This window comes from Colletotrichum costaricense (genome assembly GCF_030867565.1).
Source record: "Colletotrichum costaricense strain IMI 309622 chromosome Unknown Scaffold_7.1, whole genome shotgun sequence".
Classification (NCBI taxonomy): domain Eukaryota; kingdom Fungi; phylum Ascomycota; class Sordariomycetes; order Glomerellales; family Glomerellaceae; genus Colletotrichum; species Colletotrichum costaricense.
In genome coordinates, this window is record NW_026848236.1 from 635,903 (window position 1) to 649,720 (window position 13,818).

At 50.5% G+C, this 13,818-nt stretch overlaps 6 protein-coding genes across 6 annotated transcripts; 1 reads left to right on the top strand and 5 right to left on the bottom strand.

Moving 5' to 3' along the window:
- Positions 1–1,403: 1,403 nt before the first annotated feature.
- On the top strand, positions 1,404–1,616 carry CCOS01_07414 (uncharacterized protein; the record flags this gene model as incomplete). Its single annotated transcript, XM_060455580.1, has 1 exon — positions 1,404–1,616. One exon carries the CDS (start codon positions 1,404–1,406, stop codon positions 1,614–1,616), a length of 213 nt encoding a protein of 70 aa, XP_060313472.1.
- Positions 1,617–2,147: 531 nt separating this feature from the next.
- On the bottom strand, positions 2,148–3,373 carry CCOS01_07415 (uncharacterized protein; the record flags this gene model as incomplete). Its single annotated transcript, XM_060455581.1, has 5 exons — positions 2,148–2,329; positions 2,391–2,591; positions 2,681–2,805; positions 2,870–2,942; positions 3,019–3,373. The coding sequence occupies 5 exons, from the start codon at positions 3,371–3,373 to the stop codon at positions 2,148–2,150; spliced, it is 936 nt and encodes a 311-aa protein (XP_060313473.1).
- A 1,127-nt stretch (positions 3,374–4,500) lies between these two features.
- Positions 4,501–4,851, bottom strand: CCOS01_07416 (uncharacterized protein; the record flags this gene model as incomplete). Its single annotated transcript, XM_060455582.1, has 1 exon — positions 4,501–4,851. One exon carries the CDS (start codon positions 4,849–4,851, stop codon positions 4,501–4,503), a length of 351 nt encoding a protein of 116 aa, XP_060313474.1.
- Positions 4,852–5,211: 360 nt separating this feature from the next.
- CCOS01_07417 (uncharacterized protein) lies at positions 5,212–6,498 on the bottom strand (the record flags this gene model as incomplete). The annotated part of the gene is made up of 3 exons (XM_060455583.1): positions 5,212–5,635; positions 5,715–6,004; positions 6,163–6,498. The coding sequence occupies 3 exons, from the start codon at positions 6,496–6,498 to the stop codon at positions 5,212–5,214; spliced, it is 1,050 nt and encodes a 349-aa protein (XP_060313475.1).
- Positions 6,499–7,331: 833 nt separating this feature from the next.
- CCOS01_07418 (uncharacterized protein) lies at positions 7,332–10,802 on the bottom strand (the record flags this gene model as incomplete). The annotated part of the gene is made up of 1 exon (XM_060455584.1): positions 7,332–10,802. One exon carries the CDS (start codon positions 10,800–10,802, stop codon positions 7,332–7,334), a length of 3,471 nt encoding a protein of 1,156 aa, XP_060313476.1.
- An 893-nt stretch (positions 10,803–11,695) lies between these two features.
- CCOS01_07419 (cytochrome P450) lies at positions 11,696–13,461 on the bottom strand (the record flags this gene model as incomplete). Its single annotated transcript, XM_060455585.1, has 4 exons — positions 11,696–11,862; positions 11,934–12,212; positions 12,274–12,410; positions 12,470–13,461. The coding sequence occupies 4 exons, from the start codon at positions 13,459–13,461 to the stop codon at positions 11,696–11,698; spliced, it is 1,575 nt and encodes a 524-aa protein (XP_060313477.1).
- Between the last annotated feature and the right edge of the window lie 357 nt (positions 13,462–13,818).

Here is a 13,818-nt window from a genome sequence, read left to right on the forward strand (position 1 = left end):
TATCACCAAGAAAATGCGTTGTCTCTACCAGTCTCTTCATGCCCCGGACCGGACACTAACTGGCACCGAACCCCCAACCTAACGCCCGGCTCACCTGAGATAAAGAGAAGCTCCCAGCGCAATTGGCTCCCGAGGCGGGTCGCACCTTAACTCTTGGAAGAGCATTCTTGCTGCACCAAATCCAGGGGCCGGGGACCGACGCAACCTAACAGCGGGGCGGGAACGGATCCAGATGGACCAGATGGACCTTATTTTCCCAGGGGAATGGTGGTTCGCTGCTCGCCTGCTGGCTTGCTCCAATGTCGTATCCGGAAAAGGGTCGTCCGCTCCATTCACGATCTTCCATCATTTCCCGTTCCCTGAGAGGAGGACAAACTCTGGCTAAAAAAACAAGACGAGGCAACACACGACCAGAAAGAGGAGCCCACATCGTCTTAGATCGTAAGGTGGCATCGAACAATTCCCAACTCGAGTATAGTGTCTTTGGCGATGCAGCTATTCCCGAAACCGTCGCCTCGACTCTCGAATCCAGTCACCCGACTTGAGCCAAGCCGGATCTTGGTTGCGCCTCTGCCTTTTGACCCGTCTATTGTCTTGGCAGAAGACACCCACCTCGACTCCGCTGAACCTGCCTGAGTGGCCTGTCAAAGCAGTCCGTCTCCAGATACTTTCGGCTCCTCTCCCAGCTCCAGCTTGATCTCCAGCTCTAGACTAGCGCCGACTTTTCTTTGTCTGCGACCGATCCACAGGGCAAAGCTCCTTTGCAGCCCCTTGGCAATAAAACATCCAAAGACAACGATCTCAAGGGCGAGGGAGTGTTTATCAGCCACGCAGCATACGGCAATTTCCCGACCTTCTGCTGTTTGAAAGGATCTATCCGTATGAAGGCCTCTTCTCTCTGGCCCTTTCATTCTGACATCTTTTGTTCTGACATCACAAGTCACAATCGTCCATCCTCTCAGCGTTGGCCCCTACGAAATAACCACCAATTCAAGACTCCTGAGAACCCACACGGGTCCGCTGATGAGAAACACAATCTTGAAGCCGAAACACTCCGAGCTCTAGATGACTTCAGTAGAGCTCCATCTTGGATACCATAGAGATAAGGCCACAGTAAATAGGTCGTCACGGTTTGTGGCGTGGCTGTCTACTGGCACGCTGGCCGCCGACAGAACATGGCATTCATCAGAAAAGGTTGGTGGGTGTCTCAAGCTGAGGGCAACTTTTGACGGACTTATGCAAGGGGTTGCCTGCCTCTGCTAGGTCCTGTACATGACGATGCTTAGAGTTCAACATTTCGTATCGGTCAATTTTGCAATCGGCCGAATGGACACTGGCCTGACTATGTTCCTCATTTTGACCTCCCTTTGAAAAAGCCACTGCACCTGTAAAAACTACATCAAATGTCTCTTAGCCGCACCATTACTGGCACCGTGCCTGTCAGCACAGACTTAATGGTCTCTCTTGACGCCAGTGGATCCACCGGCTCCGTCGTTGGGATTCTCCTCTCGGGCGCGGCGGCAATGTCGGAAACGGCGGCCAAGCCGGCGCCCGGCTATAGCACCCGGGGCGGATCACGACTTCAAGTTGGAACCCATCGACCGGCCGGCGAGTAAGTAGAATGATCAGCAACAAGAGTTCGAATCTTATAACAAGGTTTCGCAACCGTGATATGGCGTGGGAGCTGTTCGATATCCCCACCTATGGGGTCTACAACAACTGAGGGAAGGGGAGAAAGCAAAATAAAGAATAAAAAACAACAATGAGACGACCGATCGAGGAATCGAACTTGGATCCCGAAATAAGCAGGAGTCTTCACTGCCTAACCGGGGCCTCTGCAGTCCGATTAACCCCTCGACCATACGGCCCAGATGCTTGTTGTTAGAATGGTGACGATGATTCATTAGCTAAGTAGTGAGCCTCGCGGTCTATCCTGCTCGTATTCTCGGGTACCTTCTTCACAGTCAAGCAGTTCATCCTTCAGGCGTCCTGGCAAGAAGTGGCCCGCCTTGATTGTCCGCAAAAGGCTAAAGTGAGCATCACTGCAAGGTTGACAGAGGCCGTGATTGCGTACAACATCGTCTCTACTGAGTGACCCTTGCAGCGCCATTTGCCAGTTTATGAGAAACCTTGCTCTACCAACTACCTTACCATTTACGCAGCCCGATAGGGCCCGTACAGCTCCAATGCTTGAACGCAAGCTTGTTATTCTCCACCTCGTCAACGATGGCAACCGCCATATCCTCATTATAGATTCCATTCTGCGCTGCCTCTGCCGCCGGGTTCTCGGGTGTGTCGATAAAGATCTTGTACTCTCCAGTCCGCACACCTATAAATTGTCCTTAGAGTCAACTGCTCGAGTCTGCCAGTCTTTAAATCGGAAGACAAACAGTTGAGGAGAAGAGACTGACCTTTATCACGCAAGAGACCTGGAGGTGAGAGGAAGGTCCACGACTTCTCAGTGACGCCGTTCCACATCGTGAAGGCCACCCGACACATGGTGATTAGAGCGATGGTCTTCCTGTCCGTCATGCAGCGTTTGAGCCAGCGTTGGACTAGATACGTGACCGGTCTCAGAAGCCAGGAGTAGGCTGAGAAGAGAAAACACTGTTTTTAGCAACGAGACGCTGTGTATTCTCTTCCAGCCGCGGCGAACCGACCAAGAGTGAGAGAGACTTACACCTCGGTTGCTGGATGTGACTTCTGCTCCACTTCATTAAGACGGCAACTAAGCTTATGAACCGGCTTCCGTGATCCAGGCCTCGCGCGGTCATATAGTCGAGGTGCTCGTCGGGCCATGCCCACCTAGTCAACCAGCGCTATTAGTTCTAAGTTCTCTTCCATGTGTGAGCTGAGGGGGTTCGCATACCACCAGCTATACGCAAAGTCCTTCTGATCTGTAAGTTGAAGACGGTTTGCGACGTGAATAGATCCCGCTCCACCTAGTATCCTCGAAACTTCAGCAACAAACCCCTCCCATACATACTGAGTCCCGCGACCGGCCTTGAAATCATATACCAACAATAATAAAAGGGCCCTCGTGCGTCGAAGCCAACAGTGCAGTCTTTATCCTCCCATGCGCCTCGACGCCGTCCTCGTATACGGTATCCAGGTTCGCCAAGCTGGGCCCATAGGCGCACACGATGGCGTCAAAGTCTGACGAGAAGACGTCGATGACTTTCTTCTGCTCGGTGTAGATGTCGACAGAGGTCGAGGTGTATGATCCGTCGCCGGTGCCGTGGATCCATTGCTTTGGGGGGTTGCGGGAGACGCCGACGACGGCGTGGCCTCGCGTGAGGAGCTCGTCGACAACGCAGCTTCCTGCTTGACCTTTGGGGCCTATCACTGCGACACGGAGTTTTTTGGAGCGCATTATTCCGAGTGAGAGGGCTGCTAGTAGGATGAAGGTGGCGAGGAGCGGAAGGTTTGCAGGCAATCTTGAGAAATTTATACAATACTAAGGTAGTATGCATATTTGTGGCCGTAAAGGAGTCGAGCGTTGGTGTAAGCATCGTGCCTCGGCGGGTTGACGCCCCTCCGTCAAGCGACCACCACTAGATCGTAAATCCGTAATACCGTTACAGAAAACCGATTCAAGCCTCCCAGATGGTGTCGCATATTGCTGAGGGTCGAGTACGAGCCACTCGTAAGATACCTCACTCGGACCGGGCCAAGAGTCCGAGTGGCCGGCGTCGGGGGCTACCCCACCCCCGCAAATGGGCTGAGGGGCAAGTCCGAGCCGCGAAGTGACGGGGACGACTGCCGTTCACTAATGCCGGGTTGTATGTGTATTCTCCTCCATGTTCATGTAAGTTGAGCCGCCTGAGATTGAAACAACCTGGCGACGATCACTGCTCAGATATAATTCGATCTCTATGCTTGATATATGTAGATTGCTGGGGTTGTATGACCGGTATATCCGCCTGAAAGCTAATGGTGATTGGTTCAGCCTTGGACGAATGACTGCAGTTAGTGCCGACTTTCATAGATAGGCGAGTTAAGATCAAGGCATCCGTCGTCGTCGTTAAATCACTCCTAGGGATCGTCCGGATACTTGAAGAAATATACAGTATACGTACGTGGGAATTTGTAATAGCAGCCAAAAGTATATACCCCCCGTCAATTCCATTTCCGTCAACAGCCAGCAGGCGCCCGTCTAGGTCGACGGGTCAGGCCAAACTGGCTGGGTGGTGGAGTGGTCTAAGGTCAACAATCAACACGCCAACCAGCCTACTCGACGACAGGCTTAGTGAGTACCCGAGTTCGAATCCCAGTATGAGAACCAAGAGATGAAGCCTACGGAGGTGAACTCTTTTTTGATTATCCTGACTAATTTCTATGTGGTCCTTCAGATGATTCTCGGCTGTTGGATTGAAGATACCTTCACTTCAACATTCTCACAATCGAGATCCGATAATCAGATCCTGACTCATAATTAAACCATTATTTTGTCGCACTAAGCGCAATAGTCTGCCACTTGCGAAGCTGAAGCTGCTCCTCTCACTTCTGCCTCATAGTAGCCAACGCATACGCCCCGGCAGGCCCCCGGGACTGGAAGGGCCTATCCGCGGTCATGCACTGGCCCTTGACCAAGTCCCACACCGATCCCGGAAGCCTCTCAGTGTCCGAAGGGTATTTGATGAGAACTTTGAGGACGAAGTCTCCAAAGCCATCCTCGGCGAGACCCCGATAGTCCGGGTTCGTGGAGAGATTAGCGAAGCCTTCGTCATCTGCGGTGCGGATCGTAATGATTCCTGTCTCAAAGGCATCGGCTTCGAAGACGACTGCCTTGACGCCTGGATCAACGGCTTCTTTCTGCAAGCTCTCGTCTAAGACTACGTGTACAGTCATTTTGTGGTCAGTCTGCCGGAGCCTTGGTGCGAACCGCTCGCCGAAACCGAAAGCGGCATTTGTGGGGCCAGAAACACCGGGTCCGGGCCGACGACGCAGGGACCGGAGCAACAACGGGCTTTTTCGGAGAGAGGGAAGTTCGCCCTGCAAGCCCATCAAGGAGACATATTATTGTAAGCTCTGTAGACATGCTACTACTGAAGATACCGGTTGCCATTATTCAATATTCCACAATCAATTATGGCAATCTTTGATAGCCTGAACTTCGTAACCATTTTGAGAATTCTGAAATAAATGAAGGCGGGCCACACCACCAAAATCGCAATCCTATCGAAATCTATACGAATCTAAAAAGAAAGCCTATTTGCGAGACAGGCCGGTCGGCGGGATAACCTCCAAATGGAAGGGAAGTCCGACCAAAGAGGGTGAGACTGTTGTGCCGGTGCTGACCAGACTAGTGGCAGTAGGCGGTAACAAGCTGTCTGCACTGCCAGTCGAAGGAAGAGTGAAGGTTCGAGTGGTGGAGATCGTAGAGTTGGAGAAAGGCGGATCACTTGCGGTGATAACTGTGGTAGACGAAGAGAGCCCGTCCCTCGATGTATCCGACAAAGTGGTGGCTGTTGCGCTACTGCTCGTCGTACCACTAATTGTTGTCCTAGAGGAAGAACTGGCTGTAGTACTCGTAGTCGAGGCTGGGCTGGTAGGAGTTGGTTCACTTGTCGTCGAGGGCGTGCTGGTCGAAGCCAGGCTAGAAGCGGACGTTTTCGTCGGACTATTGTCGGCACTGGTGAGATTAACGGAGGGTGTTGTAATGCTGCTTCCTGACGAAAAGGAAGTTGTACCCAGCGTACTGTAGGTATCACTAGAAATTGTAGAGGATGATGGTGTAGAGAAGTTTGAAGACAATGTCGAAGAAGGAGAATTCGAGAACAACAATGAGGTAGAAGATAGGGTGGAAGTTGACGTCAACGAAGAAGAATCTAAGGGTAACGCTGTTGTAGAAGAGAAGGTTGAAGGTAACGCCGATGAAGTTGTATCTGAGAATGAAGACGTGGAAGAGGAGGTTACAGATGATGTCGAGGAAGGAGAGTCCGGGGATGATGATGAAGTGGAGGAGAAAGTTGAAGAGGTCGATGTGGGGGAAGTTGAAGGGCTGATAGACGTGGAAGTCGTGTCAGATGTCGTTTGAAAGGTTGTTGTCACAACCGGGGATGATGCAGAAGTAATCGTGGAGGTTGGCGACGCACTCGACGAGGTGCTACTCGCTGTTGTTGCCGTGGACACTGTTGAAATGGCATAGACAATATATACTGGAACCCCATTGTCATAGCCACCACACGGGAGACTGATAGGGGGAAGCCCAGAAATAATCGGCGGTAGTACTTCGCTACATGAGATGGTGCAAAGTTGTTCGTCTGGGGGAGGATCGGCGGCAAACTCGATGCTGGTTATACCGTCCTTGGAGCAGTAGCACTTCCCATCGAGTAGTAGTGACGCAGCACGCGAGTTAGCGATGCATGTATTCTGGCATTCTGTAGGGCCGTTGCTCGTCGGATTGTCATACTGAAGGTCTAAAATGTTGGCCGCGTCGGTGACCGCACCGCAGCCTTGATAGGAGTAAGGCTGTTTGGAGGCAAGGGCACCCATTGTTGCAGGTATCGGCCTCAACACTTGAAGGAAACGACATTAGAACATGATTTTCGATGCGAGAGACAGAAGGTCTGGATTTTGAAGACTTGCGACCGTCTGAAATAGCAAGGCGTCTTTGCAATGGCAGTCAGGGGGAAATGGGGAGGTTTTTGGAATTGACCACCACGCCACATCATTTTCTATGGGAACGTTGTGCAACGATGAGGAAATTAATACGGCAGAAGACGAAATAGGCTAATTGAAACGTGATTTTGAATCGAAGACATGTAAGTCTCTGATTTACTTATTGCCTGATCCTGTCGAGAATGCCAACTCGAGCTGTGGTGTCACCAGCACGATGGTCGTGTCTTGTAGCCATGTTCGGATACCAATTGCCGAGACAGTCTCTCCTCAATGACTGCCGGCGTGCCTATTCACGGAGCCTTCTTTGAGGGAAGGCACGGAAAGACAGTGAATTCCGTCGTTGACTCCCTCAAGTAGATGCTCTAAGAAAAATTCGAGCTACTTTATTCCTTCAGCCGATCGGTTACCCTGCTACCATATATCAACGCCCACCTCATTATCACCATGTCCGTTAGAAAGGTTGGCTATGAACTTTCCATAAGTGTCAACCGCTGACAATCAGATTGCCAGGTCCATCACATAGAACCTCACAATTAACAACACATAGGAGGAAACATCTAGATGAATGGCGGATTTCGTCTCCGGAGCCAAGTGATCAATCGATAGTCGACCGATAAGTAATTTATCCCGGGCTAACTTTCCTACTCTTTATGATCATGTGCCTTGGTTTTAATAGCCTGTACCATCATTCTGGAAATACAAAGAGCTCATACCCCTATTTGCGTCTCTAACACCTCGATCCTTTGGAGTAGCCGTTTGTTAAATCGATGGCTGGGGCCTAGTCCATGCCCACCAACAGTCTGAATGTTTGCCTCAAGCTCTCGGCACAGCTCCAGTGCCTCTTTCAGGTTTCCCTTGCGCTCGAGGAGTTGCACAAGTTCCCAGACGTGCCATATCCTGTCCGGATGCTCACCATCCATATCGCTAGCATCGGCGTATTTCTCTTTGTCACAAGCCTTGCGCAGGTAATCTTCCGCCTCATCCAAGCGTCCCTGTTGTATCAGCACCTCGGCGTACCACTTTTGACCGGCCAAGACGCCGAGATGACTATCTCCGAGATTCTTCTGCGCGATCTCAAGCGTCTCGAACATCATCTTCGCGATCTCAGCCAGTTTATCTGGGTTCTGGTGATAACGAGCCGCTAGGACCCGGCCCTGTTGAGCTCGGCCATAGAGGGTCAACGGATGGGACCGGCTAAACATGCGTTCACGCCGTTTGACAACATTGTCGCACAACTGGTCTGCTTCAGCCAAGTATCTCTCACGCTGTGGCTCTGATTTACTTCGAGAAACAGTCATGAGAGCACCTGCGAGATGCTCCTGATACACGAGTGTCTCTAACTCAGAGACAGCCCCATCTCTCGGCTTCTCGTTGGCGTTCTGCTTGACGAGCTGCATGACCTTGCGGTGTTGCGTAAGACAGGCCTCAAAATCGTTGTAGAAGAAATGAACATGCCCTATAAGATGGGCACAGTGAATTGTTTTTCGGTGGTAAACTCCGTATGCTTGCTCGAGGCCAGTGAGGGCCTGCTTACAAAGACCAAAGGATTCCGAAATGCGGCCCAAAGCAAGTACGCTTTCGGCAAGCTCCGTCGTAATCTCTAACGTTTGGGGGTGCTTGTCCCCTAGTGTCTTGCGGCGTGAAGAATGTACTTGCCGCAACAATTCAGTAGATGCTTTCCGTCGTGTCTGGAGGAGCAATGCTTTAGCTAGCCCTAATTTCGCGAGGTTCGTAAGTTGATGATCAGGTCCAAGACGCTGTATGAGATAATTGTGCACGATAGACAATCGGCCCTCTCCTTCTTTAAAGGCACCACTCTCCAGGAACACCTTGCCAAATCTAGCATTCTGGCTCATCTGCATCTGAGTCTCCCAGGGCCCAGAAAATAGCTGTGTCGCCCATCGTGTCCATCTTTTGTACCACCAGTCGTTTTTCCCCCGGGTCAAATTCGTCTCTAATCGTTCCTTGATCGGATTTGAAAGACTCAAGGCCATTTCGATGTGCGGCTTCAAGGCAACCCGAAAAACCGTGTCTGCATCCTCATTTCCGCCGACTATGCGGACTGAATTCGAAAGAATGCTCAAAGCGTATTGGCAAAATAGAGCTTGCTCAGCAACTGAAAGGCTCGGTCGTTCACGAATCCACTCGTGCACAAGAGGATGCATATAGTATTCGACAGCCGAATTTTCCTCTTCATTTTCATCACTGGTATAAGTCATCTCGCCGTCCCTGGTTGATTTGTTGTCTCTTGTCGCTCTCATGATAAGTGATCGGGATGCTAGGAGGCGCACAGCATTATCAACTCGGTATTTGACTTGGTCTCTCAAGTCATCCACGTCCAGATTTCGCGGGTTCTTCAAAGCCTCTGGTAAAATAGGTGGGAGATTCGAAAGGCTAGACGCGGCTTGGATGGCTCGCTGTACGACTTCAGTCCAAGAAGTGCGGTTCTTGAGACCAAGGCGTTGCAGAATCTCGGCCTCCTGCTTCTGGCCCTCGCTTCTTTCAGTAACTTCTCGAAGGGGGTTCAGAGCCGCTTGTACGAGGAGCTCGACCTTGATATTCTGGGGGTCTAAGAATGAAAAGATTTGAAGAAGCTGGATAGCATCAGTGAAGCTTTCGTCACTGGACCTATTAAGTTGACTAAAGGTTAGGAGCTCAAAGCTGGCAAAAACAGACATATTGTCGTTGTCATCGAAGATTTTGGAGCCTGATGGAATGTTTTGAGGATCGAGATCTTGGTGTATGCCGCGCTGCCTCCATCGTTCGCGGATGATATTGGCTTCCTTCCTAAAATAACCCATATACTCCCGCATCTTCAAGGCATGATGACGAATAGCCTTTCCCGCATGGACAAGCGCCAGGGGAAGGTAATGCAGCTGTTGGCATATGTTCGCGACCTCTTCCAAAATTCCTTGACCATAATTCTTCTTTTTGTAATCCGCGGCGACGAGAAGCAGCTCGCTGGCATCGTCCTTCCGCATGGAACTCAGCTGCAGGTATTTTTGACCAGCGGTCCCAAAGATAGTCTTCTCCGGATTTCGTGTGGTGACGAGAATATAGCCGTTCTTCCCAGATGGCGCAAGTGTATCAAGCGATATCTTGTCGTCATCGGCATTGTCGATGATCAGAAGCCAAGGACGACACGGGTGTCGGGTGCTCAAGTGTTGTTTTGCTGCCTGCTCTGTCGAGTTCACACCAAACACTTTGGCCATCTCGAGGTATGATGCCTTTGCGTTGGTCTCGCTGCTGGCATCGACCCAAAATACACCCCAAAACTGCCCTCGATACTCAGTAGCAAACTTGAGAGCCATCTCTGACTTCCCCGACCCAGGCAGGCCTTGGATAACGAAGCGCTTCTGCTCAGACACGGGAGCATCAGGCTGCTCCGGCTCTAGAGCCTTCCTGATCTCCTCTAATTTGTCCTTTTGCCCAATATAGTGGTTATTTCCTGGTGCTCGTTCTGTGAAATGTACGTTTCTCGAGAGTAAACGCCAGGCCTTGCGTACATCTTCTGTTGTTTCAATCACTTGCTTGACATCGGGGGCTTTCTGTAAGCTTCCATAACGAAGCTGGTCCGTGTGTCTCTTGAGAAGACCTGATGCTTCATAAGCCTTTTGCAAGTGATGTTGGGTGTCGTCTGAGTCTTGTGAATTGTTCTCTTGGAGAGCCATCTCTATCTCATGGGTGCTTTTAGCGAGTTCGAGTGCAATCCGCAGGACACATAAAAGGTCTCTGTGATTATCCAGCGTGCGGATCATGCTTTCATACTGTTGTAATAGATGGAGAAACCGACTGCCGCTGCTAGACTGTGCTTCATCGCGGTTGAGTAGTTGATGAAGATATCCCTTCAAGGGATTAGCAGCTTCGCTCTGGCAACGGCTCACCAGAGTGTAGACCAAATTCCAGATGGCAAGCCGGCCGTGGCGGTTGCCGTAAGTAGCATGCTGAAGTGTTTGGAGCTTCTCACACTCGCCAGAGAGCAAATGGGCTGCCCCCTCCAATCCATAGGACTCGCTTCTCGAGGAATTATCTGACCAGTGATCTTTGATGTCAAACAAGTAGCCCAAGATCTTTTCGAGAGTCCTGTGTAGTTGTTGGATGACAAAGTAAACCTCAGGCTGGATCAGATATCCTTCGGCAGAAGCAATAGAAGCGGTGGATGGGCCCGCCGACAACATAGTTGTAGCAGACGAAGAAAAAGAACATGTGTCATCTGCCATATTGTCGTGACTGCCTGTCTAAATCAAATCATGGAGTAAACTGAAAGAAATTGAAGTAGGTGAATTATTTGGGGGTTGCCTTCGCTCTGGGAACGAAGAGCGGCCGTCGGTCATGCATTCATCTGGACTGGGAGGCTCGGCGCGAGAGGGGAACCAACGAAATTCTACTATAAATAGAAGGTGCTTCCGATAAGCCGAACGAAAAGCAGGCTGTCACTGATTGCCATTTGCCCCGGGCTGACATCCGCGTTAGATGTCCTTTTCCGACAATGTGACATAATATTGGAAAACCATGCGGTAACACAGCTTGACCACCCAAGACCTAGAAAATCAAGAAATGCAGGAATAATCACCTTGAAGGTTGTCATCGTCATCTACTAAGGTGAAAGGAGACGGGGGATGGTGGCCCGGCTGCAAGACTGGTTGGGTGGTTGGCTTCCTGGCTGTGAAGACTACTCCGCGTCTCGGCGTCTTGGGGCAACTGAGGCAACTGGCACACCTGTTTCGATAGCCTGCTCATCCAATGCTTTATTATCCTGAAGAGATGTACGTAAGCTAAAGTACCTACCTTGTAGCTTGTCAGCACATGGACTTCAGGTGCCGGACTTAGGACGCGGGCACGTGGTACAGCTCAACGGTGATGTGGCTACGGGCTTCTGCCTCTCACTTGACCACGCCCATTGATTGACACGGTGCAGAACGTACCATCGGATCTTTCATAGAGAAGAAGAGTTGAGTGAGTAACCAGCATAAAATATCACAAACAGGTATTTGATGATAGCCACCATGACTGGGCACCCGATCATTCCCCGCTGAAGTAAAGAGGCGTAAAATTGTTCTCCAACCTCATGTTATTCAAGCAAGACCTTGGTTCCTTCCGCGCTAGTCAAAACGATGCCCAGGTTCTGCTTCTCCCCTCCAACAGGCTCATTAGGTACACCGGGAGGAAGTCGAATGTTAGGATATCTTTGCAGGATCTTGACGATTGCATAGCTCGACTCCATTATTGCATAGTCCTCTGTCCAAGAAGTCAACATTACTCTGATAATTTGGGAAAACCGATATTAGTACGGAAGCAATCGCACTCACTGCCGAGACATACGCGTGGTCCACCATGAAAATCTAAGAAGCCACCGAGCCCAGCTTTGCGAATCAAGTCACCATCTTCCCACCGACTCGGTCGGTATACGCAAGCATCAGGACCATATATAGCTTCGTTTCGATGCAGATGATATGTGGACCACCCGAGGCCAACGCCTTTGCGGAGTAAGACGGGTGATTCGCCATCTGGCCCACCGCCGCGGGGCAAGATGGTAGTACGGATTGCGAAGCGGACATTGACAGGAAGTTGCGGGTACAGACGAAGTGCTGGTAAAACGTGAGTCAATCAAATTGTCGAGGCAAGTAAAATAGGCTATTCATGACGTACTCTCATTGAGGCAACACCTCAGGAATGGAAGTTGTTGAATATGTTTCCGCGTAAGAATGCCACTGTTGGGGGTTGCTGCGCTCGCCATCTCGGATCTCAGACGGTTTATCAACTCAGGATTGCGGACGAGGTGGAAACTGTTTCTTGCTTAGCATGCAAGCCAAAAATTGCTTGAAACATGAGTGTGCGAACTGACAATGTCCAGCTGAGAAGACAGGCAGTAGTGTCTCTACCGGCTATGAGAACGTGCAACAACTGATCCCGAACAATGTTTCGATCATGCGTATCACGCCAGAGGTCTACAATGAAAGAGTATTTATTCATGGCAGCTTCTTCGCCATGTTCCTCCATGAAGTCCAGTGCTTTATCGGAGAAGAAGGTGGCCCAGTCCCGAACGCCCTTGCAAGCGTCTCGGAATTTCCTTGGCGTATAGAGCCAGGAAAGATCGGCTAGACGGAGTCTTATAGCTGAAATCAACGTCGCATAGTCGAAATTGTCGCGGAGAGCAAGCCTTTCATGTTCGGGAAGGCTGTGATGTGGCTCACCGAAAAGAAGATGCGTAGTGGTACCCAATGTGTACTCAAAAAAGTGAGGCTGCATATCCACAACAGTAGACGTCTGTGACTCGTGCTCAAGAGCGCGGACAAGTATGTCTGTATGCTCTTCAAATGCCGTGAGCTCGGAGTCTCTGATGCGTGAAAACTGACGACGTAATAGCTCCCGAGAGTGGCGCCAAGCTGGCCCGTCTTGCGTGAAGATACCTTCACCTAGCAGGGGCATGAGCCCTATCCGGCGGGAACCTAAGCCGAAGTCCTCGAAACGAGTGCTCAAGATTGCTTCGATGTTAACAGGATCGGTTATGATATAGCCTTCTCCGAGAATATCAATCCTCAGAGTCGGAGCAATCTTCATATACCGTGTCTGGAACTCTAGCAAACGGCCGCTAGGCAACGCATCGTACTGGCGCTTGAGAAGATCAAGCGCAAAAGGCCATCTATATGGTAGAGTGGCCTGTACCGGCTTGCAACCGTGTTGAGCTCCGATAGCTTCCTCTTCCAGCTTAACTTTTCGATATTGCAAATACCATCTGACGCAATATGCCAGTGTTCCTGCGAGAAAAAAGCTGCGCAGAAGGAGGAATGGCCAACCGCTGTGTGCAGTAGGGCCTATAAGAGGTGTGGACGACATTCTCGTGGAGATATGGTCAAGGTGTTACCCGCAATAGAACACAAGATTGAAGGTCGGTATTCAAGAAGGTAACAGTAATAGCAGACACAGAATCGTAGAAGTAGGCCGGGTGATGTAAAGCCTGGAATTTCATGTTCGTGCTAGAGCTACATCACGAATATGTTGGTGTGAGGATGTTGGCTTCCGGCTGACCGGCTTTACCGGCTTTGGAAAACAACATCGGGATACATGCTATTCTTGGTCAATTGCATGCTTTGTTGGTTTTGGAATATGTATGCCATGCACCCAGCCTTGGTATGATATATAATGATGATAATCGCAGCCACCCGATTGGATGCCTGATTTCTCTACAGCACT